Source organism: Cucurbita pepo, chromosome 5 (genome assembly GCF_057944985.1).
Source record: "Cucurbita pepo subsp. pepo isolate OVF chromosome 5, ASM5794498v1, whole genome shotgun sequence".
Lineage (NCBI taxonomy): Eukaryota > Viridiplantae > Streptophyta > Magnoliopsida > Cucurbitales > Cucurbitaceae > Cucurbita > Cucurbita pepo.
Genome location: NC_141802.1, coordinates 14,430,842 through 14,451,992, shown reverse-complemented (window position 1 = coordinate 14,451,992; position 21,151 = coordinate 14,430,842). Strand labels below are relative to the sequence as shown.

Sequence of the window (21,151 nt, the reverse complement as noted above, 5' to 3'; positions counted from 1 at the left end):
TGGGCAATTTCAAAAGTAATGATGTAAATGGGTTTTGATTTAATTTATTACTAAAAAAAAAATGGTTTTAATTGCTATAAAAATTAATTTGATATAATTTAATTGGTTAAAAAAATATAAATCCGAGATTCAATGGTATGATATTGTCTATTCTGACTATGAGCTCTCGTGACTTTGTTTTTGGTTTCCTAATAGGCCTCGTACTAATGGGCTTTAATTAGCCGACGTGGGACTCTACAAAGCACATTACAGAGCCCTCGAATAACCTCCCCTTAATCATGGGTCGACTCCTTTTCTGGAGCCCTCGAACAAAGTAAACCCTTTGTTCGATATTTGAGGATTCTATTAACATGATTAAATTAAGGGCATGGCTTTGATACCATATTAACCATCCAAGCTCACTACTAGCCGATATTGTCCTTTTTTGATTTCCCCTTCCAAACTTCCCCTCAAAATTTTAAAACCTGTCTGTTAGTAGGAGATTTCCACACCCTTATAAATAATGTTTCATTCTTCTCTCCAACCGATGTGGGATTTCATAATCCACCCTCTCTCGGAGTCTAGCATCCTCGCTAACACTCGTTCTCATCTCCAATCAATGAGAGATCTCACAATATCTGTCGTACTAATAAAATAAAATAAAAAAGGAAAAAAAAAACATAATAAAAAATAATAATAAAGTAGCTAAGAAAAGGTATAATTATAACTAGATTGAAAAGTTAAAAGAATTAAAGTTTTGGAAAAAAAAGAAAGTTGAAGGAATATATAAAGTGGAATGTTTTATCCTAAAAAGAATAATTTGTTGTTTAATAACCCTAATCATGCAAGCCAAGACTTCTAAATCTTTACTTCATTGGTGCATTATATGCAATTATCTATAATATTTTGTTATTGTGATATCACATCATTTTACACGTATAATTGAACCCATCTGTATCCAATAAAATTCAAATATAACCCTACAATGTTCGATAACTGTTCGATACTGATTGAAAGCCTGTTTTATGATGGTTGCAGACCAACTTACGATGTCTTAGTCGTTGACGTTCGTCAAGTGGGCTATATGGATCGGTTGAGGTCTTTTTGACTAACGACAATTTTGAAATTTAACGTGTATTTATGCTCCCCGTTCTTGTTCTTATAATAATAATTAATAATAAAGAAAGGATGATAATGGGTAGTGATTATACGATTGAATTGGAAGAAATAAGGAAAGTTAAAAATGATATGTTGGGTCCATATGATATTGTGTTAAGGGGTTGATAATGGCTACCTAGAGTGCACAAAATCTTATTCTTCCATCTTTTTTTGCTTTTTCATCATTCAAACCAAAGAAAGAGTAGAGATGAGAAGAAATAGATAGTGAATGATTTAATATGTATGTGTTTAATATCATCCCGATATCTATGTAATTTAATTTTTGGTGCTTGTTTAGGGGTCGTTTTTCCTTTCCGCGTATATATAATCACTCTCTCGATTATGTGATACTCGAATAAAAGAGGAGTATATGAATGAACGATGAGAGCTGTTATAAGGATTGGATCATTGAGAAAAGGTTAAAAGAATTGAAGTTACTAGTTATACTAACAATATGCACCTTCCTTTTTCGTAGCTCAATCATAAGAACTTCGAAGTGTTTTGCTCGGAGTAATAAGAAACGAAATATCTTGAAGGAATTCATGTCGGTACATGAGGATAGTAGATAGTAATTTGTACTCATAAAAGTGATAAGTAAGATGATCATATCGAAGAGTGTATCAAGAAACTGATATACCAACACACCTCGTTTCATGTCCACTACGGGTCTCTACAATAGTATGATATAGTCCACTTTGAGTGGAAGCTTTCATGGCTTTAGCATTCCCAAAAGGTCTCAGTATTCCTTGATTATAAACTCATTATCATTCCCTAAACGAGCGGACGTGGACTTTCATCTAATATCTGTTTTTCTTTTTTTTTTTTGTTGATATAAAATATATATATTTCTCTTTCAAATTATTATAAATCAGTTTTTTTTTTTTATATATTTTCTTTTATCTTACCGTTACATTTTTCATGATTTTTTTACAAATGGGTCATCATTTTATTTAAATTTATGCTTTATTTTGAATATTAAAATTAAAATTTGTGAAATTGGGGTAAAAAAAACAACATATAATTTTTTAAAGACAATAATTATAATATTTAATTTAAAATTAGGTGAAATTAGAAGTAGAAAATTATATTTTAAGAAAGTAGGTTCATACAAACTTTAGGATATTTTTATTTGTTTTTTCTTTTATATTTTTTCAATGAAAATTATGCATTATAAAAGTTTTTTTTTTTTTTTTTTTTTTAACGAGAACGGTCATTTTTAAAAAATAAAAATAATGGAAAAAAATTCTACATGAAAAACGCAATCTTGCATATTTCAGAAGGAATTCTATGTTATGATCTTCATAAAAATAAATGAAAAATTTTGCGGGAATAAAGATAAGGATGTCTTCTTTGTCACTGTCTCTCTCGGTAGATATCTCTAGTCCTAGGGTTTAGATTTGCATTTATCTCTTGAGATTCTAAAATTAAGACACACTCCACTTTCAATAAGTTTTAAAAAATGACGTGAAATTCGATCCGATTAAAAGAAATTATTTTATAAACTATAGCATATTATAATTTTTTTTTGATCCATGAATGACATGCAAGTGGTTTTCAAATATGGAGATAGGTACATTTTGTAAAGATGTTAATGATGATAATTTTGTGAATATTTTTGCAAGAAATGGTGTAAGGTGGAATGCATAATTGATTTGATATACAATACATAAGGTGCATGTCCCAAATCTATCTTCAAATTTCAACCATTATTTCATCAATCCCATACAATATTTGGGCACACCCCATTTACTATACAGGATATCATTTTGTTTTTTTGTCTTTTTCTTAATGGACTCGACATTCAAACATTCCACATCAATGTCTTTCTCTCTCGGTTGTTGTCTAAAAGCAAATAATTCATCAGCCCAATCATGCCAAGTTTGAATTCTGCTCGATTCCAACAAAAATAAAAATAAATAAATAAAAATACCAGAGTGGATGGGAAATTTTAGCTTGGTTTAAAGGGATGGCTAAGTACACCCCAAGGAGGAATAAAAACAAAAAAACAAAAAACAAAAGAAATTAAAAAGGATTGCACCAGCCGGGAATCGAACCCGGGTCTGTACCGTGGCAGGGTACTATTCTACCACTAGACCACTGGTGCTTTGGTTTAAAAGTCAATAAACAAACATAAAATAACAGAAAATCGGACGAATGTGATGAACCCAACTCACTGCTTAAAAGTAATCTGCACCAGCCGGGAATCGAACCCGGGTCTGTACCGTGGCAGGGTACTATTCTACCACTAGACCACTGGTGCTTCTGTTTAGGTGCAAGCTTGATATTCAATATTAAAATAAAATAGGTTAGTTATATGGTCCAAAATAAATTTATTATTTCTAATATTTACGTATTGTTATTTAAATTATAATTTATTATAAAGATAATCATTAGAATTTTCTCTAATTCAGCTTAATCTAAATTATTTAGTAAGAGTAACAAAATAATTGTGAGTCAAAATTTCTTATTGTAAACTATTAAAACTAAATCTAAAAGTTAGTATCAATCAATTAAATTGAGAAAGAAAGTGAATATTTATAAACTACTAAACAACCTAAGCAGCAACTAAAATTCTCCCATAATTGTTTGTAACATAATCTAACTCGATGTTCGAGAAGTCATTCGATCGTATGCAAACATCAGGTTAGTTTCAAGCATGATGATCATGAACCCAGAATCTTATATAAATGATGGTAAACAAACAAAACAGGGTGGGTCTTAATGCCAGAACAACAACCATCAAAAAAACAAAGAAAGAAATGGATCAAAACTTTTGTATATGGCATTATTAGAACCATCACCAATGAGTGGAATACAAATTGTACCAAATCTGGAGATCCTTTGCCTAGAACTGCTACCCCCATTCGCCTTTTGAGACACTCCCCTCCTCTCCTGCAAGCCTCTCTGCAGCTCAAAACAGAGAAGCTCTTTGTAAGGGACAATGTAAAAAAAGAAAAAAGTATTCGTTCCCCTCTCCTCTCTACTCTGCTCTGCTGCTTATCTTTTCAGGTTACATTGTCACTGCTGCTGTTGAGGTCTTGGAAGAACGATTTTATTGCTTCGTATGTCGACCAGCAAATGGCTGCAGCGGGCGTATGGAACAGCATCCTTGGAACCCATCCCCTCATAAGCCCTCCATATCCATCCTTCTTCAGTATCGTTTGAATCACGTCCCCAATCGACCCACTTTTGAATCTATCGCATCCACATACACCCTGTGCATTCATAAATGTGAATCAAGTTTAGATTGTCGTTTAACTCGAACATCCAACTATGATGTCCAGCACATTTCAACCAATCTTACAGCTCAAAATAACAAGATAAGAACCACCTCCAAAATTAACAAACTCCTAAGACATTGGACTACTGAAGAAGTTGGTTGCCATAAATTGAACACATGAAGGTAGCATTGTTGTTTAGCTCGCAAAACATGTAAATATAGGCTTCCTTTTAGAGAAGAAAACTTATGAACAGGCTTTCACCGCAACTATTTTTTGGTTTTAAAGATGACTTGCATGAGATCCCACATTGGTTGAAGATGAGAACAAAGCATTCCTTACAAGAGTGTGAAACCTCTCCCTAGCAGAGGTATTTTAAAAATTTGAGGGGAAGTCCAAAGGGGAAAGCCCAAAGAAGACAATATCTGCAAGCAGTGGACTTGGGCTGTTACAACTAGAAAACGGAAACTTAGTACACACTCAATTTTAGTTCAGAAAACCTTCACAGATTATACGGACCGGTAGGATGATTTGACGTTAGGAAATGGATTGCCCTATCCATCCATGATCCTAGTCAGAAGAATCTGTTATTCAGATAACTATTATTGCAAGAAAAGGAGATCTGTGCTAAAAGAAATAAAAAATGGCACGGTATGGTCTCCTCTCCAATACTCTGCCACCAATTCTAGACTCCCAATTTCACTCTGGACCTTCAACGCCATTCTCTCAAACCATGTTTGCACATATAACTTAAAACTTTCATACTTCTTTTCATTAGATTTTTTTTTCTTGAATTTTTCCTCTTCCCTTTCGGGGATTGCAGGTAGCAGTCAGATTGTTGCAATGAGTTCGAGAGAGCAGCATGTATTTTTCTCTCTTGTTCTCTACAATCAATTCTTGACCCTCAATTTCACTCCTCAGCTTCAACGCCATTTTCTCAACCAAAGTACAACAGTAACTTTTATAGTCTTTTTTCATAACATCGTTTTCTATAATTTTTTTGGTCCTTTCGGAGTTTGTAGGTTGGGTTATGAACGGATTGTCGTGGAGAGTTTCTAGAATAAACAGTATAGTAAATAAAAAGAAAGCATTTGAAAGAAAAATCGGGTGCAGATTTCCCTCGACTGTTTAACAAGTAATTTCCATCCGACACCATATGGTTATTGCATGGTTGAATATGATCTCCTTGGTCCAGCACTACCACATTTTCGCCCCTAATTGAGCAAGAGGGATACTATTTTCAGAAGACCGTTCTTTTCCTAAGAACATAATCATCCTCACCTTAAGAATGTTTTTTGGTAGTGCTTCTAAAATAAGAGCAAGAATATTAACAAGCACTTTTTTTAAAGTCTACGTCTGCCCCAAGAGGCTCAAACATTGGAGACATCAAAGGTGTAACGGCCCAAACCCACGGCTAGCAGATATTGTCCTCTTTGGCCTTTCCCTTTCGGACTTCCCCTCAAAGTTTTTAAAACATGTCTGCTAAGGAGAGGTTTCCACACCCTTATAAAGGGCATTTCATTCTCCTCCCCGACCAATGTGGGATCTCACAAAAGGTTTTACTTATTAATCTCACCCAAAAATTTGAACATCCAACCTCTGAGAAGGTGTTACTGTGTTACATAGAGACAGCAAGCCTTAGCCAACAAGACTGGCCCTTAGTGCTTCTAATTATAAACACCAATGTTCAACGACACAACTTTTTGATGCTAAGTACTAATTCTTTCCAGTCCATCACTTGCACCTTGGCACAACAAGTGCTTAGGCATGACAAAAGCATATCCAAATATGACCTTAATCTAGCTCTAAAAGCACGTTTATCTCTTATGGTTAAAATCATATTGCAAATAAGCAATGGAAAATCCGGGAAAAATCAGCAGATGCAATGGCCAAATTATTAAATGAGGTACCTGACATTGTAATTGAGTCTTAACCACATCAAGCGGCGTTGTAACAAGTGCAGCTAAAGCTCCAGCAGCAGCTCCTGCTGTCGCATGAGCAATCCACTGTTCATCATTAGCACTCTCTGGCGAAACCTCCATTAAACCTCTCTTTGCAGCTTCATAAGTTGCAAAATGCACAGCAGTAAATGGAGCATTCATTAACACTGTAGTTCTATATGAAGCGTAAAATGCTTTAAAACCCTCGTCTCTTAGGACCCTTTTGACACAATCCAAAACTCCCTTGTAAGGACTATTACTCAGCTGCAGCCTCTGTTTAACCATATCCATCGGTGTAAAGACAGCATCACTCACCACCGTCGCACAGACACCAGAAGCAGCGTGGGCTACTGAATTATTAGGATCCCCACCAGAGAAAACCCTTTTACAATTCTCGTAAACTGTAAAATACACAGCATGTGCAGGACCAGCTCCGAGGCCCATAGCACCAATACCCCGATAAAAACCAGCAGGTCCCTCTGACTTCAAAATTGACCGAAGGGCTTGTCGAACTCCAACAGATTTAATCGGACAAGAACCAAGGGCTTGCATATGGGTCTTGACGGTATCAACCGGAAACATAGCCATATGCTCCACAGACCCCGCGACTGAACCGGCAATCATGAACTGCCAGAACCGGAGACCATCATGGGTTGAGACAATAATTTCGGGATGGAAATCCGGAGGCGACGGTACCGGGCGAAAACCCGGACTCTGAAACTTAGTCGTAGCTTCAGTCGCCTCGGTAGCCATTGAAATGCGAACCCCCCCAAGTTCGAAATTCGCAGAAAAAAAATTGAAAAAAACCGAATCCCTGATAAGAAAATCGACTAAACTACAACAAAAATAAGGAAATTTCAAGTTTCGAACGAGAAAACAATGAGCTAGGAATGCAGTTCATAAAGCATTTCCAACAAAATGGGAGATCAATTGAAGCGCATCCTTCACCCAAACGGCCAAGTGGATAAACGAGACGGCGATATTGACTTTCTGGTAATGCTTAACCGATCGAACGAAGAAGAAGAAGAAAACGAAGAAGAATCAGTAGATAATTTGGATGGCAGCTTTTACAAGTCATTAGGGTTCGAGGAATTAGGGCTTTGTATAATTCAACAGAGTCGTGTAAAAATAAAACTACTGCATTTGATAATACGTCTGATTCAGAAATTCTGCAACCACGTGCTTTATTGGAGATTTTATTGAACGCGGAAAAGGCGGTTTGGTTATGTGGACTTCTATGAGGCCTCCATCAAGCAAGGCCCACAATGGTTAATGGGCCTTCCGGTCTATTTTCAATTGTCAAGGCCCATTAGTGCACAATGGGCCCCAAGGTCCGTCCATTCTCCAACTGCTCAAGCCCATTAACTTATAATGGGCCTAATCTAAGAAATGGTTAAATTACTTGTATTAGATTTGTGACATCCCATGTCGATTCGGGAGGGGAACGAGTGCCAGCGAGGATGCTGGATCTTGAAAAGTGGTTGATTGTGAGATCCCATCTCGGTTAGAGAGGGAAACGAAGTATTCTCTATAAGGGTGTGGAAACTTTTCTCTAGTAGACATATTTTAAAAACTCAAAGATAACAATATCTGCTAGTGGTAAGTTTGAGCTATTACAAATGGTATCAGAGTCAAACACTGGGCGGTGTGCCAGCAAGGACGCTGAGTCCCGAAGGGGTGGACACCGGCGGTGTGCCAACGAGGACGCTGAGCTCCGAAGAAAAGTAGATTGTGAGATCCCACATTGGTTGGAGAGGAGAACAAATCATTATTTACGAGGGTGTGGAAACCTCTCCCTAGTAAACATGTTTTAAAACCTTGAGGGGAAGCACGGAAAGGAAAGCCTAAAAAGAATAATATCTGCTAGTGGTGAGTTTGGGTTATTACAAATGGCATCAGAGCCAGACATCAGCCAGTTTGCCAGCAACGACGTTGAACCCAGAAGAGAAGTGGATTGTGCGATCTCACATTAGTTGGGGAAAGGAACGAAGCATTAAGGGTATGGAAATCTCTCACTAGCAAATGCATTTTAAAACTTTAAGAAAAAAGCCCAAATAAGACAACATCTACTAGCAATGGACTTGAGCTGTACAACGATCATACCACAGTTCTTTGCTTGTCTTTAATACTAATGGATTGTCGACATGACAAAAAATAAACAAAACGAGTATCTATAATCTCATAGTACTTAAAACATTCTCGTTTCCTTTTTCTCGGGTTCGTTTCTCTTCTCTAGACGCGTAGAGGTTTTTCAAAGCTGCACCGTCTCGATAGCCGAAGTTTTTCTTGTCCCTAGAACTCAATGTTGTTGTGGAAGCAAGCAGGAAATCACATTAAAATCTTACTACAAACTCATTTATATGGATTATCTTGATTTCAATGCTCTTTTTGCACCTCAATTCCTTCAAACACAATGTTTTTCTTTCCCATTTTTCTAGGTGTTCATAAGTCAAGCTCATGGGTTCAATGAATTCCCCATCTCTTGCTTTATTTCACATTCTACCTTTTGATTCCTCTTTTCATGTTCACCCCTTCCATTTTTGACTCTTACAACAGTAAAATTTCTCGTAAAATTTATTATCAATTCAAATACGTAATCTTAAAAGACACAAACCTAGTCTTAGGAGATCCGAACGTAGTCAGTTTCCATCAACTAAAAATTAATAGTAGAGATTACAAATTTACTAGTAATAGATATCGTCCATTTTAGCCCGTTACTTATCACTGTCAGTAGGCCCTCCACTAGGGGATATTTCACACCTTTACCATAAATGTTTCGTTATTCTCTCCAACCGTTGTGGGATCTTATATTACAACTCATATTGACACGAAGCATTTTGAGCAAACTTAAAAAGTAAGATGATCGTAATGATGAGGAAAGATTATTTGGTAGGTTATTAAAAAAATTCCAGGTGAGTGTTTGGCCAAATTTATAGGATAAGATCCTCTCTCTAAGGAAAATTTTAAAATATTAAGTAACGTAATTTATGACCTTATAAGTAAATACTCATATTTTTCTGATTTGACCGTTGGATTATCATTTTTGTTTATTAAAATTTTAAAATCTAAATCTATTTAATTGGAAATACTAAAAAATAGCAATTGATTAATAAATATAGTTTAATTTTATTTATAATAATAATTATTATTATTATTAATTATTATTATAATAAAAGCCTCGTCTTGATCTTGTAATTTAGGTTAGCCTAACATTGATAATTGAATAAGAGATTTTAACGTAGGGAAAGAGGTTTATTTTCATACGAAAAATAATTGAAATAGGATTTTTCTTAATACGAAGGCACCTAAAAATGGAAGGAAAAGGAAAAAAAATTCAACTTTAGTTTTAACGAGGTAAAAAATTAGAGGTAAAAATATTCAATCGAAACTCCACTCAATTCAATGTCATAAACGTTCCTCGCATTTGGGTCAGCTTCAAATTTTAATTTTACCTTCTCGACTTGTTCGACTGCTAAAAAAAATATACTTAATACATTTTTAATAAAAAAAAAAATAACATCAATTTTATTTTATTTTATTGGTTAAGAAATTAGAATTACCTGTATAGAAGACGGTAATTGTACGCGGTGAAAAATTGTTAAAATCTCCTTTTTCGCTGTAAAATTCACTTAGCATACGGGACACGACGTTCCATATTTCCAATTATAAAAAGAACGTGGAACTTAGAACATAATCCAAAAAATAATAATTATTATTATTATTAATTAAAAAAAAAAAAAAAAAAAAGAAACCTTCACATTCACACGCTTCCACCTCCCTCTAGTCAAAACTTGCCCAAATGCCCATTGATTTTCTTTCAACACCCCCATATTACCAAATTACCATATTACCCTCCTCCCGTGCATAAAATTATTCGAAAAAACGTCACAATATGACTCAATCTAAATAACCCGTCGATACAAGATTCAAGATATGTTTACTCCTACGAAATAGTTTTTACAATTAAATGTGTAAAACGATTGTAATAGTAGTCTTATCAAATAATTTCTACACAGTACAAATTTGACGTGAGAAGAGTTTAGAAACAATCTCTCAGTCGTCAAATGTGTACGCAAGGAAGTTTACTTTTCAAATACTAATTTAATTCACATTAATTAAATCACTTAAATAAAAAAATAAGCACATGGTGCCACTAAAATTCTCTATATATATTCAATGAATTCTCATTCCCCTCTTTCAAATCGTATTGAATCCAAAAGACATCAAAATTTCCCAATTTCTTTGCAATATTGTGTAATAATGGGAGCTGGTTCATCGCCATGCGCCTCCTGCAAATTGCTACGGCGGCGGTGCGCCAAGGACTGCATTTTCGCCCCTTATTTCCCTCCCGACGACCCCTACAAGTTCGCCATTGTTCATAAGATCTTCGGCGCCAGCAACGTCAGCAAAATGTTGCAGGAGCTGCCGCTGGATCAAAGACCCGATGCCGTGAACAGTATGGTATATGAAGCGAGTGCTAGAATGCGAGACCCGGTTTACGGATGTGTAGGAGCCATCACATTCCTCCAAAACCAAGTGTCCCGATTGGAAATGCAACTGGCGGCGGCGCAGGCGGAGATTTTGAGCTTTCAGATGCAACAACAGGCGGCTCCGGCGAGTTTTCCGATGACCCAGATGAACCAATATGATCAAAATCTTGTTTTTCTATCAAATGCTGATTCTTTTAATTCCGTGGATGGTTCGCCGGAAGTTGAAGATTATTGCTCTCTGTGGAGTTGAATCTTTTTTTTTTTTTTTTTTTCTTCATGATTATTAATTTAAAAGAAAATGTATGATCAGAAAATTATTATAAATATATTAAATACAAATTAGCCATTTTTATATTTATTATTATTATTATTATTTTAATAATCATGTTCTTCAACCTGCTGGTTGGAAAAAAGTTGGCCTGAAAAATAGTCAATGGTTGCATGTGAGATGTAGCGTGTAGAAGCCGACCTTATTTTTAATTCTCTTTGACCTATAATTTTTTTAATCACAATTTCTTCATACATATATATACACACACATAAGTACGTATATATATATACTTTGAATATGAGCTCTCGTGATTTTGCTTTGGGCTTCTCCAAAGTATTTCATATCAATGGAGTTAGTATTACTCACTTATAAACACATGATCGTTCCATAAATTAGCAGATGTGGGACTTTCATAATCAAATTTTTGAATGATTTCAAAATACCAAAAAAAAAAAATTTTTAATAAATGATTTTGAGCATTTTATCTAATATTAATTTCAAACAAAACCTAACTCGTATAGCTAACATTCAAACCGAAAAAGATCGAGCAGTATCGTATTGAAGAGTAATGTTTAGGGAATATGTAATTTTTTTTTTATATCTTTTTAATTTTAAACAAAAATAACCATTAAAATCTTTATAAATTCAAATTAATTTTAAACGCCTCCAATAATTTTAGTCAAATTAATACCATAGATAAGATATAAATTATCATTTTAAAGTTGGACGGTTGGGTGTCAAGATATCTATGCATGGAGTTATTGTTGGCGTTGCATAGCCTCGAACGTCGAGTATCGTAGAAGGTTCGGTCTAAAAAGAAAATAGAAAGTATGAAAAATATGTTTATAAAGCTAATTTTTGGGGTAAAGTGGGCGTCGGCTACGGAAGAAGGGCATGTAATTCTACGACAGAAGCTTCGGTTGGTGTTCATTCAATCACCGACTAATAATTTTCAGCTTTTATTTAACCATCTTATTTTATTATTTTCCTTTTTTCTTGCTACTTCAATACGCTACTTGCAAATCGAATCGTGTAATGCTCGGTTTTGTACACTTTGAAGTACTCAATCTAGTCGTACTTGTTCAATCGTGTTCTTGTGGTCGCATGACGGATGTCTCGAACATACATGTCTAAGACGTGTTATTCATGGCTACATGTCTGGCTCAAACCCCCTGTTGTGTCAATGTGGGGGTGTATGACCGTTCACCAAAATCACGTCTACACCTGTCAATACTAAAATTTTCTAAAATGTAGTATAGGGAGATATGACGTGACTCGAATTGAGTTGTTATATGCTATCAAAGTCATTATTGTTGCCTAATCGCTTTTTAGCTTATAATGTGACTCGAATGTCTCCCGGTTGACTTGTTCGTTTTGCTAAAATAAGAGTCATACAATAGCTGTCCCACTGGCCCAAGAATGCGATTGTGACACTTCGTACTAACGCTTAAGAACATGTTTATCGAGATTCTAGTCACACGACAAGACGTGATTTGACCTATATTAATTACCATTTGACTTTTAGATTAGTGTAAGCAATGGCAATTAAAATTACTTTAAAAAAGTGTAACTAAACATTTTTCATTAAAAATATTTTCTTTTTGGTCTTTTTGATTCTATTTAATCAATTTTAATAAAAAAAAATTAACCTGAAACGACTAACTTTTTTTTTTTTAAATAGAAAAAAAAAACATTAAAAAATGTTTACATGTGAAATTAATTTAATTATTTTTTCTTAATATTTTTTAATATATAAAGAACTTTATTTTATGTAAAAGCATCTAAGGTAGAGATCAACATATGAGAGTATTCATTGATTATAAACCCATGATCATTCCCTAAATTAGTCGATGTGGGACATTTATCATCCAACAATATTTACTGTTAATTTGAATTCATCGGTAAGAGTGGTGTGTTCCGATATAATATTTGAAGAATATATTATTTATAGAATATATCTTAATATTCTTTCCTTTATGATTTGATTTAGAGTATATTTTATTTTATTCTCAATATTTAATTAGTTTATATTTCTTTTACGTGGATATTAGTTGCTTGCTTTTATCATATTTAAAGGATATGAATATCAATGAGAACACACCTTGGATCCTAATTCTATTTCTCATTCTTAACATTGTGACTCGTGCTATTTCAATAGCTTTGTTCATGGGTGTCGTGCTTCTCGTTGTTACCATGAAATTACATTACAATTTCGGAAGGTTGATTCTTAACCAATTATCTCATTAAAAACGAGGTAACACGTTGAATTTGAATATTTTCATTAGACTAAAAAAAAAATAAAAATATTATTTTATATAGTAAAATATTATATATTTTTTTATTAGACCGGCAGAATTTCAAATTTTTATTAGAAATTGAAAAATAATAATGAAATCTTTTGTGGTCAAAAGTGCAAATTTTTGTTCCAGATTTAATAAAATTACATTTTTCGAAAAATATATTGACGACTTTTTAAAAAAATTGTGGACTGAGAAAAAGAAAATGACAGGTGGAATCTAATATTTCAACGGCGGCTGAGAGAAAAACAAATTCATTTATTTATTTATTGGATTAAATAAAATATAATATATCTTCCTCACCGTAACTAAATAAATAAATAAAAATTTCACATGGGACCAAAAATTTTCGTAATTTAATAATATTAACGTTAAAATATTTTTAAACTTTAAAAAAAAAAAAAAAATAAAAAAGTATTAATGAAGCATTTTAAAATTTAATATCCTCAAATTTAAATATTTAAAAGTATTTTAAAAAGAAAATATTAAATATTTAGTCTATTCCACCCCCAACCCAACTAAACCACTCTCTAAATGCTATAAAGTTGCCCCCACCATGATGGGACTTTCAAGACATTCTCGGAGTGGCTGCTCGTTTTGATTCCCTCCGACACTTCGCCGCCATTAATCATTCCGACCACCGAAAAGAAATGGATCCGATCAGTTCCGCAACAACCAAACAGACCCATCTCGCGGCGGTGCCGTACCCCGGCAGAGGCCATGTCAACGCCCTTATGAACCTCTGCAAGATCCTCTCTCTTAAAAACCCAAACATTCTTATCTCCTTCATCGTCACCGACGAGTGGCTCACCTTCCTCGCCGGCGAACCCAAACCCCAAAACATTAGATTCGTTACCATCCCCAATGTCATCCCTTACGAGCTTGGCCGCGCTAACGACTTCCCCGGTTTCATCCGATCTGTTAACTCCGATATGGAGGCTCCGACTAACACTCTGCTCACCCGCCTCCATCCACCGCTGACGGCCATCGTTGCTGATGCCTTCCTCCCCTGGATGGTACAGTTGGGGAATAACCTCCGTATTCCGGTGGCTTCGCTCTGGCCCATGTCGGTAACGGTTTTCTCCATTCTTTACCATTTTGAGCTCCTTCAGGAAAATGGGGATTTCCCTGCTGAACTCTCAGGTACTGTGAAATCAATTGGGGTTTTGGGAATCGGATTTTTGGATTAGGGTTTTAAATTTTCTTCTCTGTTTTGAAGAAAGGGGAGAACAGATTGTCGATTACTTCCCCGGAGTGTCGAAGATTCGTCTTGCAGATTTGCCGTCTTTCTTCTCCGGCAATGGCGTCAAAGTCGTCGGAGCCGCCGTGAAATCTGCTCGTTCCGTTGACAACTCCCAGTTTCTGATCTCCACCTCTGTTTACGAGCTTGAATCCTCTGTAATCGACGCTTTAAAAGCAAAATTTCCCATCCCAATCTACACAATCGGGCCCAGTGCACCGTATTTCGAGCTTGAAACTTCGGTCAAAGACAACGGCGGCGACCCGAAAAACTACCTCCGGTGGCTGGACTCTCAAACAGAGGGATCTGTTTTGTACATTTCGCAAGGGAGTTTTCTTTCAGTTTCGAGCGCTCAAATGGAGGAGATCATCGCCGGCGTGAAAGACAGCGGCGTACGGTTCTTGTGGGTGGCGCGTGGAGACGACGGCCGGTTGAAAGATGTGGATGGGGAAACTGGGATGGTGGTTGAATGGTGCGATCAATTAAAGGTTCTATGCCACAATGCCGTCGGAGGGTTCTGGACTCACGGTGGTTGGAATTCGACTCTGGAAGGGGTTTTCGCCGGCGTTCCGATGCTTGCTTGGCCGATATTTTGGGATCAGATTCCGAACAGTAAGAAAATCGTAGAGGATTGGAAAGTTGGGGTCCGATTTCAAGCGGTTGGGGGTCGGAATTTGGTGGGGAGAGAGGAAATCGCAGAGACTGTGAAGAGATTTATGAACCCGGATAATGTTGAAGGGAGAGAGATGAGGAAAAGAGTAAGCGAACTCCGAGACACTTGCCGGCGAGCGGTGGCGCGTGGTGGTTCTTCTGATTCCAACATTGATGCATTCCTTAGGGATATTTGTGGAATAGCGAGGGAATTGTGATTTTTGAACTGTTTGGGTTTAGGGTTTAAAAATATTAATTTCGTCTACTAAAATAATTTAAACTAATATTACTTCAAATTACCACCTAATTTGGGTTAAACTGGTTAAATTGCAAAACGGTCCCTATAATTTGAATAAATTTACATTTCAACCCTATTATTTTTACTTGTCCGAGCATCATTTCGCTTCGTTGCTACGGGAATCGCTTTTACTTTCTTTTACTTAAGTTATTAAGATATTTCAGTTTGACAGGTTGTCTCTTGCCGGCCCATAGATTCAGCAGCAATTTGAAAAGTTGACCTATTTCTACTTATTTTCAACTCTTGAAAGCATTTGCTATATACTACGCCTTCCAATTAAATTTTAATTTTTTTTTGAAATTATAGGATTAAATTTGCAATATAAAAAAATTGTGTTCATATTTAAAATAAAAAAATCCTGTTATTATATCATAAGTAATATATATATATATATATATATATATATATATATATATATAATAAAATAAAATAGGAAATAAATAAGAATTCATCAAAGAGTACGATCTTTTAAATAATAATAATAACCAAAATTCTTATTCCGCCTATTTTTAGATTATTATTATTATTATTATTTTGAAATATTGTGTCTGTGTCGTGACGCTTCAGGAACCAATAAATTCACAAAAAATCAGACACTTATTTTTGCGTCTGGGTATTTTATTCATTAATTTATTATTTTATTAAGTAAGGTGTGGGCCCATCGGTTCTCTGCCGTTAGATGCATTGTGATCTTAAACACGAAGAAACACGTGATTGAACTTATAAGAATTGGGCCCCACTCCCCAACCAACGGCCGTGATTTAACGCTTGGCATAACATGATACGAAAATTGTGGGCCATGTTCCAGACACCACGTGCCCCACATGGTCCTCCCAATTAATTTTAATTTTTACTTTTTAAATCTCAGGATTTTTATTTTTATTTTAGAATATTCACCCTTTAATTTTACAAATAACCTGGAAAGTTTCCTCTTTTTTAGTTCAATAAATAAAATTTTTAATTTTTTTTTTAGTTGATGTATAAATTACCGATAATTCATATTATTGGAATAATATAAACTTTTTTTTTAAATAGATAATTAAAATGTTTAATTTAACAATTATTATAATTTTCTTTTTGAGCAATTTAAATATTTGATATTTTAGGTTTTTTTTTTGTTCCTTCAAAATATTGGCTTAATATTACCTGATCCACTGAAAGAGCGCCACGTGGAGAAAATTGAGTAACTATGACACAGGCAAACACAATAAATTGCTAAAGGTCCCACGTGGCTACCGTCACATCATGATAATCCGCCCAGCCGTCACATCAGATTGGAGGTGCACCATAGTCTTGCATGGACCTCATCCACACCCAACAACTACCCTGACATATTTAATGCTGTACCGCCCATAACAAAAACTACCCTCAAAGACTGGACAAACAATCTAATGCAATCTGCTCTTCCCTTTTACCCATTTTTCACGCTCCAAATTTCAAATCAAAGACCCGTCGATTCACGAACCTGCCCTATAACCGACTCTTTTCTCTGTTACGATCCTCCTTGCCGGAGTTTCTTCGCCGATTTCTGGTTCTCCATGTAGTTGTAGTGGTCGGACTGTGGTACGGCGGAGCAATGGCGACGGCATTGGAGTGCTGGTCGAGTAGGGCTAGTACTGATGAGGATGTGGTGGAGCAGGTGCTGATGAGGACTCAGGATAGATCGGAAGGCTCCAAGGCAGAGAGTTCTTTTGGTGTTGGAGTGAAGGAGTCGTCGGCGATGCAGAAACGGTTGCAGAGATTTAGTCGGAATGTGTCGGAGGCGGTGGCGTCGATTAAAAACTCGTTGAATCTGGACTCTGTTCGCGATCCTTCGCCTTCGAGAACCGAGGGGTCTAAGAAGGAGGTTTGGGGGAGTGTTGTACGGAATCTTACTCTGCTTTATCCTGGGAGTCAGTTGCCGGAAAAGCTCGTCTCCAGTATTCGCAAGCATTATGATTCGTTGCCCCTCAGGTTTGTACTCTGATTAGCAATGTGTTGTTTGTGTGTTGAAAGTTGTGTAAACTGGAGAGATGGATTGAAAAAGAATGAAATGTGTAATCGTGAACGATTGGAGCTAGTCTAGTTACTTAGTGTTGTAATGAAAAATCGATCAGATATCTATTTAGTCATTGTTTGCTAATTATCTTATAGTTGAAGATTTCAACTAGGTTTGTTTCCCTTTTCTGATTGCTGTGTTTTCTTCTTTTTGTTGTTTTGCTGGTATGAACAGTTATGCTCAGGCGGGGTTTGACATGAAAGATGTCTTTCTCCACATAAAATTGATAGAACAGGCATCTGTTTATGAGCACCCTGCTATTTTTTTTCAAGAAGTGACATATAATGAGGTTCAGAAGCCTACAATGAAGCTCACATTTGCTTGCAACTCTTCAATTTCATGGTCGGCGATGTCTGGAGCGTTGGAGGGCTCTGACATTCGCTGCGAGAAGATACAGATCTTTGAGAAGAAAAAATTTACTCTTGGAGTCATTCTTTTTGCTAACCTAGATGCCCAAGATGAGCTCTTCAAACCCAAAGTTGAAAATGCTCTAAAATTGGCTATTAAGAAGCCAAAAACCAACACTGTGAAACTTCCATTTGGATTTTGTGGAGGCCAGGATGGTAACACTCGGGGGAAGGATCTGAGAGAAATCGAGGAGGATGCTATTGAACAAAATTGCAGAAGTGGTTTTGAGAGATTGAATTCGAATGAAAATTTACAGATAGAAATGCCCTTATCTACTTCATCTTTTGCTGTATCTGTCGATGAATGGCAAACGGTCCAATCTGGTGGACATGAGCTGGGTAAATGGCTGCTGAGCTCTGAGAATCTCGAGTTCAGTGATCAGATTGGACCCAACTCGTTCAAGGGAGTCTACAAGGGCAAAAGAGTATGTATAGAGAAGATTAAAGGGTGTGAAAAGGGAGTTTCTTACAAGTTTGAGCTCCGGAAAGACTTGTTGGAGCTGATGACATGTGGGCACAAGAACATTTTGATGTTCTATGGTGTTTGTATTGATGAAAATCATGGCTTGTGTGTGGTAACCAAATTAATGGAGGGTGGATCAGTCCATGAATTAATGTTGAAAAACAAAAGGCTTCAAACGAAAGAAATAACCAGGATTGCTATTGATGTTGCAGAAGGGATGAAATTCATGAATGACCATGGTATTGCTTATCGAGATCTTAACACACAGAGAATCTTGATAGACAAGAACGGCAATGCTTGTTTGGGTGACATGGGCATACTCATTGCATGCAAAAACTTGGGCGAGGCAATGGAGTACGAGACTGATGGGTATCGGTGGCTAGCTCCCGAGGTCTGTTCACTATAACTTTGATTACACTTGGTATTATCTAAAGCAAGTTTCAATTACAGTATGCATTGAAAGAACCCTATAGATATCTATCTGCTTGTAGCTGAACAATGCAACATCTTCTCGCTTTTTTGTGATGTAAGTAGTGTTTGGATTCATTGCATTAAACCGCATGGGATGAGCCCTTTTCAATTAAAGAGACTTTATGTCACTTCCTCTATGATGGTCTAGTGTGTATGGCATACAGTCATGATCGAAGATGCTTTACACTCATCAGGCTTGTGTTAATATTTGTCTAGGTGCTTTCATATTCATTAGACCATTAGGTTTAGATTTCACTGCATCCATCCGTTTGGCCGCAACATTGAATTGTTGCCACGTTCTTCTTGACTGTTTCATTTTGTGGATCCCGCCGTCTTAAAGCTGCTTTAGAGGGAAATCTGCCCTTTCTTTCAGGGAATTTGAAATTCCTGTAGATCTCATCCTACTACTATCCTTTACTTGTCACAGCCTATTTATGTACTTCTCAATTTGATTGCTTAGGGTGTTACTAATTTGTGTTTGTTGGCTCTATCTGGTTTGGCAAAAGATTATTGCAGGCGACCCGGAGAGCGTTAACGAGACATGGATGAGTAATGTATACAGCTTTGGAATGGTAATATGGGAGATGGTGACGGGCGAGGCAGCATATGGTGCATATTCGCCAGTGCAGGCAGCAGTTGGTATAGCTGCTTGTGGTCTTAGACCTGATGTTCCAAAGGACTGCCCTCCCACCCTGAAATCTCTAATGATCAGATGCTGGAACAATTGCCCATCAAAGCGCCCCCAGTTCTCTGAAATTTTATCAGTGCTGCTGGACTCCAACAATAACAAGCATAGATAAAGTAAGTATATTCCTCTTAATCTAAATGGATTCAAAGTCTACTCTTATAAGGTTATTGTAAAGTGTTCCTTTTTCATGTAGAAGATATGCTCTGCGTTCAATCTAGATATGAGAAGTTCATGTTTTGAAAATGTTAATCCAATTACTTCTCATAATGTATACAATGATTTTCAAAGGAAAACAAAAGAAATACCAATCTTCTTTCGAGTCTGAACTCTAGGATTAGTCTAGATCTTAACTTTATGTTAGTTTATATTATAAGGTATCTTATGAGAGAACACATAATCAATCTAGCCTTGATTCATGCATTTCTAATTTACTTTTTTCTGTACAATTACACGGACGTTTGTAAATTTGTTATCTGTGTTTTCCCCCCCCTCGACATGTTCTACTGTTATGAAGAATCATAGCAAACTTTACTGAATAATTTGCAGTCTCTTTTGGAGAAATAAATTGATGAGGAAGAACAGTTGAGAGGAGAAAGTTAGGATTGATTTATTGGTTGGGTTAGTGGGAACATTTTGCCTTAGTGGACATGATATCTCCAGGGGTCAAATTATTACCTACAAGGCCTTAGTGGGAACTTTTAGCTGCATTGAATTATATACACTATGCCAAAACATAAGTAGTAATTGTTTATAGCACAACATTATGGAAACATTAAATGACTTGATGAACAAACTTACGAAAGAGAATAATCGTTTGGCTTCCTCTCTGATCTGTTCCAATTAGAAAAAAAATAAATAAATAATAAAAGTAAGAATCTGGCCTGCTTGCTCTCCAAGAAAAAGTATTATTTGGATTCGTATAATGAGTCATGAGCTGAAATAATGTTTATTGTAAATAATAATAATAAATAAATAAAAAGCTTTTTATAGTTTATTGGTAATTATTGCAAATTCTCCCAGATGGCAGATGGCCTGTCTAACACGCATTCAGCTGTAGTTAGAGTTAATTATTTATTTTAATAGTTCGATTATAATTTATGGTTTAATCATGCTTATCTAATACGCTAATGCATAATTAGAAAAACTTTTGATTTTGTATCTTAATTAATTATGAAATACTCACTTGTTTAGTACTTTAAATATTAAAATACGAGGTTTTGAACCATACCCTCCAAAAACACTGCTCCCTAAAATGTTTTTTTTTCTCGTCACATATTTAAATAGTTATTGATATATATATTTTTATTGAATTATGCTTGAATTATCTTAAAAATTGACATGTTTATATTACTATTGTCAATTTTGTTATTATTAAATGTCGTGAACAATTATTATAAACCTATTAATTTTTAATATTACATATAATAGTCGTTAAATTGTAAAAATAATATATGAAGTTTATGTTCGGCCATTAAATTAAATTTTTTTAATTTAATATATTATTAGATAAAATAAAAATTTGAAAATTTAAGTACTAAACAA

At 35.5% G+C, this 21,151-nt stretch overlaps 4 protein-coding genes and 2 non-coding genes across 7 annotated transcripts; 3 read left to right on the top strand and 3 right to left on the bottom strand.

Moving 5' to 3' along the window:
* Window positions 1-3,170: 3,170 nt before the first annotated feature.
* TRNAG-GCC (transfer RNA glycine (anticodon GCC)) lies at window positions 3,171-3,241 on the bottom strand. The gene has a single exon. It is a non-coding gene; the product is annotated as a tRNA-Gly (tRNA).
* Window positions 3,242-3,326: 85 nt separating this feature from the next.
* On the bottom strand, window positions 3,327-3,397 carry TRNAG-GCC (transfer RNA glycine (anticodon GCC)). Its single transcript has one exon. It is a non-coding gene; the product is annotated as a tRNA-Gly (tRNA).
* A 400-nt stretch (window positions 3,398-3,797) lies between these two features.
* On the bottom strand, window positions 3,798-7,447 carry LOC111794462 (uncharacterized). Of its 2 annotated transcripts, none has more exons than XM_023676493.2 (2): window positions 6,266-7,447; window positions 3,798-4,352 (listed from the first exon to the last, which is right to left on the bottom strand). In XM_023676493.2, the coding sequence occupies exons 1-2, from the start codon at window positions 7,046-7,048 to the stop codon at window positions 4,143-4,145; spliced, it is 993 nt and encodes a 330-aa protein (XP_023532261.1). In that variant the 5' UTR covers window positions 7,049-7,447; the 3' UTR covers window positions 3,798-4,142. The 2 variants fall into 2 exon arrangements, with proteins under 2 accessions (XP_023532261.1, XP_023532262.1); XM_023676494.2 differs by having other exon boundaries at window positions 4,121-4,352; window positions 6,271-7,447.
* Window positions 7,448-10,514: 3,067 nt separating this feature from the next.
* LOC111795069 (LOB domain-containing protein 12-like) lies at window positions 10,515-11,146 on the top strand. The gene has a single exon (XM_023677307.2). It carries the CDS (start codon window positions 10,556-10,558, stop codon window positions 11,033-11,035), a length of 480 nt encoding a protein of 159 aa, XP_023533075.1. The 5' UTR covers window positions 10,515-10,555; the 3' UTR covers window positions 11,036-11,146.
* A 2,698-nt stretch (window positions 11,147-13,844) lies between these two features.
* Window positions 13,845-15,627, top strand: UGT87A2 (UDP-Glycosyltransferase superfamily protein). The gene is made up of 2 exons (XM_023676466.2): window positions 13,845-14,496; window positions 14,573-15,627. The coding sequence occupies exons 1-2, from the start codon at window positions 14,004-14,006 to the stop codon at window positions 15,460-15,462; spliced, it is 1,383 nt and encodes a 460-aa protein (XP_023532234.2). The 5' UTR covers window positions 13,845-14,003; the 3' UTR covers window positions 15,463-15,627.
* Window positions 15,628-16,912: 1,285 nt separating this feature from the next.
* LOC111794421 (uncharacterized) lies at window positions 16,913-20,058 on the top strand. The gene is made up of 3 exons (XM_023676428.2): window positions 16,913-17,495; window positions 17,755-18,841; window positions 19,428-20,058. Exons 1-3 carry the CDS (start codon window positions 17,119-17,121, stop codon window positions 19,719-19,721), a joined length of 1,758 nt encoding a protein of 585 aa, XP_023532196.2. The 5' UTR covers window positions 16,913-17,118; the 3' UTR covers window positions 19,722-20,058.
* The last annotated feature ends 1,093 nt before the right edge of the window (window positions 20,059-21,151 follow it).

Excerpts from the sequence above, each read along its gene's own strand:
- LOC111794421 (XM_023676428.2), top strand. The coding sequence starts at position 17,119 with ATGGCGACGGCATTGGAGTGCTGGTCGAGTAGGGCTAGTACTGATGAG. Across the intron at positions 17,496-17,754 it reads TATGATTCGTTGCCCCTCAG|TTATGCTCAGGCGGGGTTTG; the intron begins GTTTGTACTCTG and ends TGGTATGAACAG. Across the intron at positions 18,842-19,427 it reads ATCGGTGGCTAGCTCCCGAG|ATTATTGCAGGCGACCCGGA; the intron begins GTCTGTTCACTA and ends GTTTGGCAAAAG.
- LOC111795069 (XM_023677307.2), top strand. The coding sequence starts at position 10,556 with ATGGGAGCTGGTTCATCGCCATGCGCCTCCTGCAAATTGCTACGGCGG.
- UGT87A2 (XM_023676466.2), top strand. The coding sequence starts at position 14,004 with ATGGATCCGATCAGTTCCGCAACAACCAAACAGACCCATCTCGCGGCG. Across the intron at positions 14,497-14,572 it reads TTTCCCTGCTGAACTCTCAG|AAAGGGGAGAACAGATTGTC; the intron begins GTACTGTGAAAT and ends TCTGTTTTGAAG.
- LOC111794462 (XM_023676493.2), bottom strand. The coding sequence starts at position 7,048 with ATGGCTACCGAGGCGACTGAAGCTACGACTAAGTTTCAGAGTCCGGGT. Across the intron at positions 4,353-6,265 it reads AGACTCAATTACAATGTCAG|GGTGTATGTGGATGCGATAG; the intron begins GTACCTCATTTA and ends ATGAATGCACAG.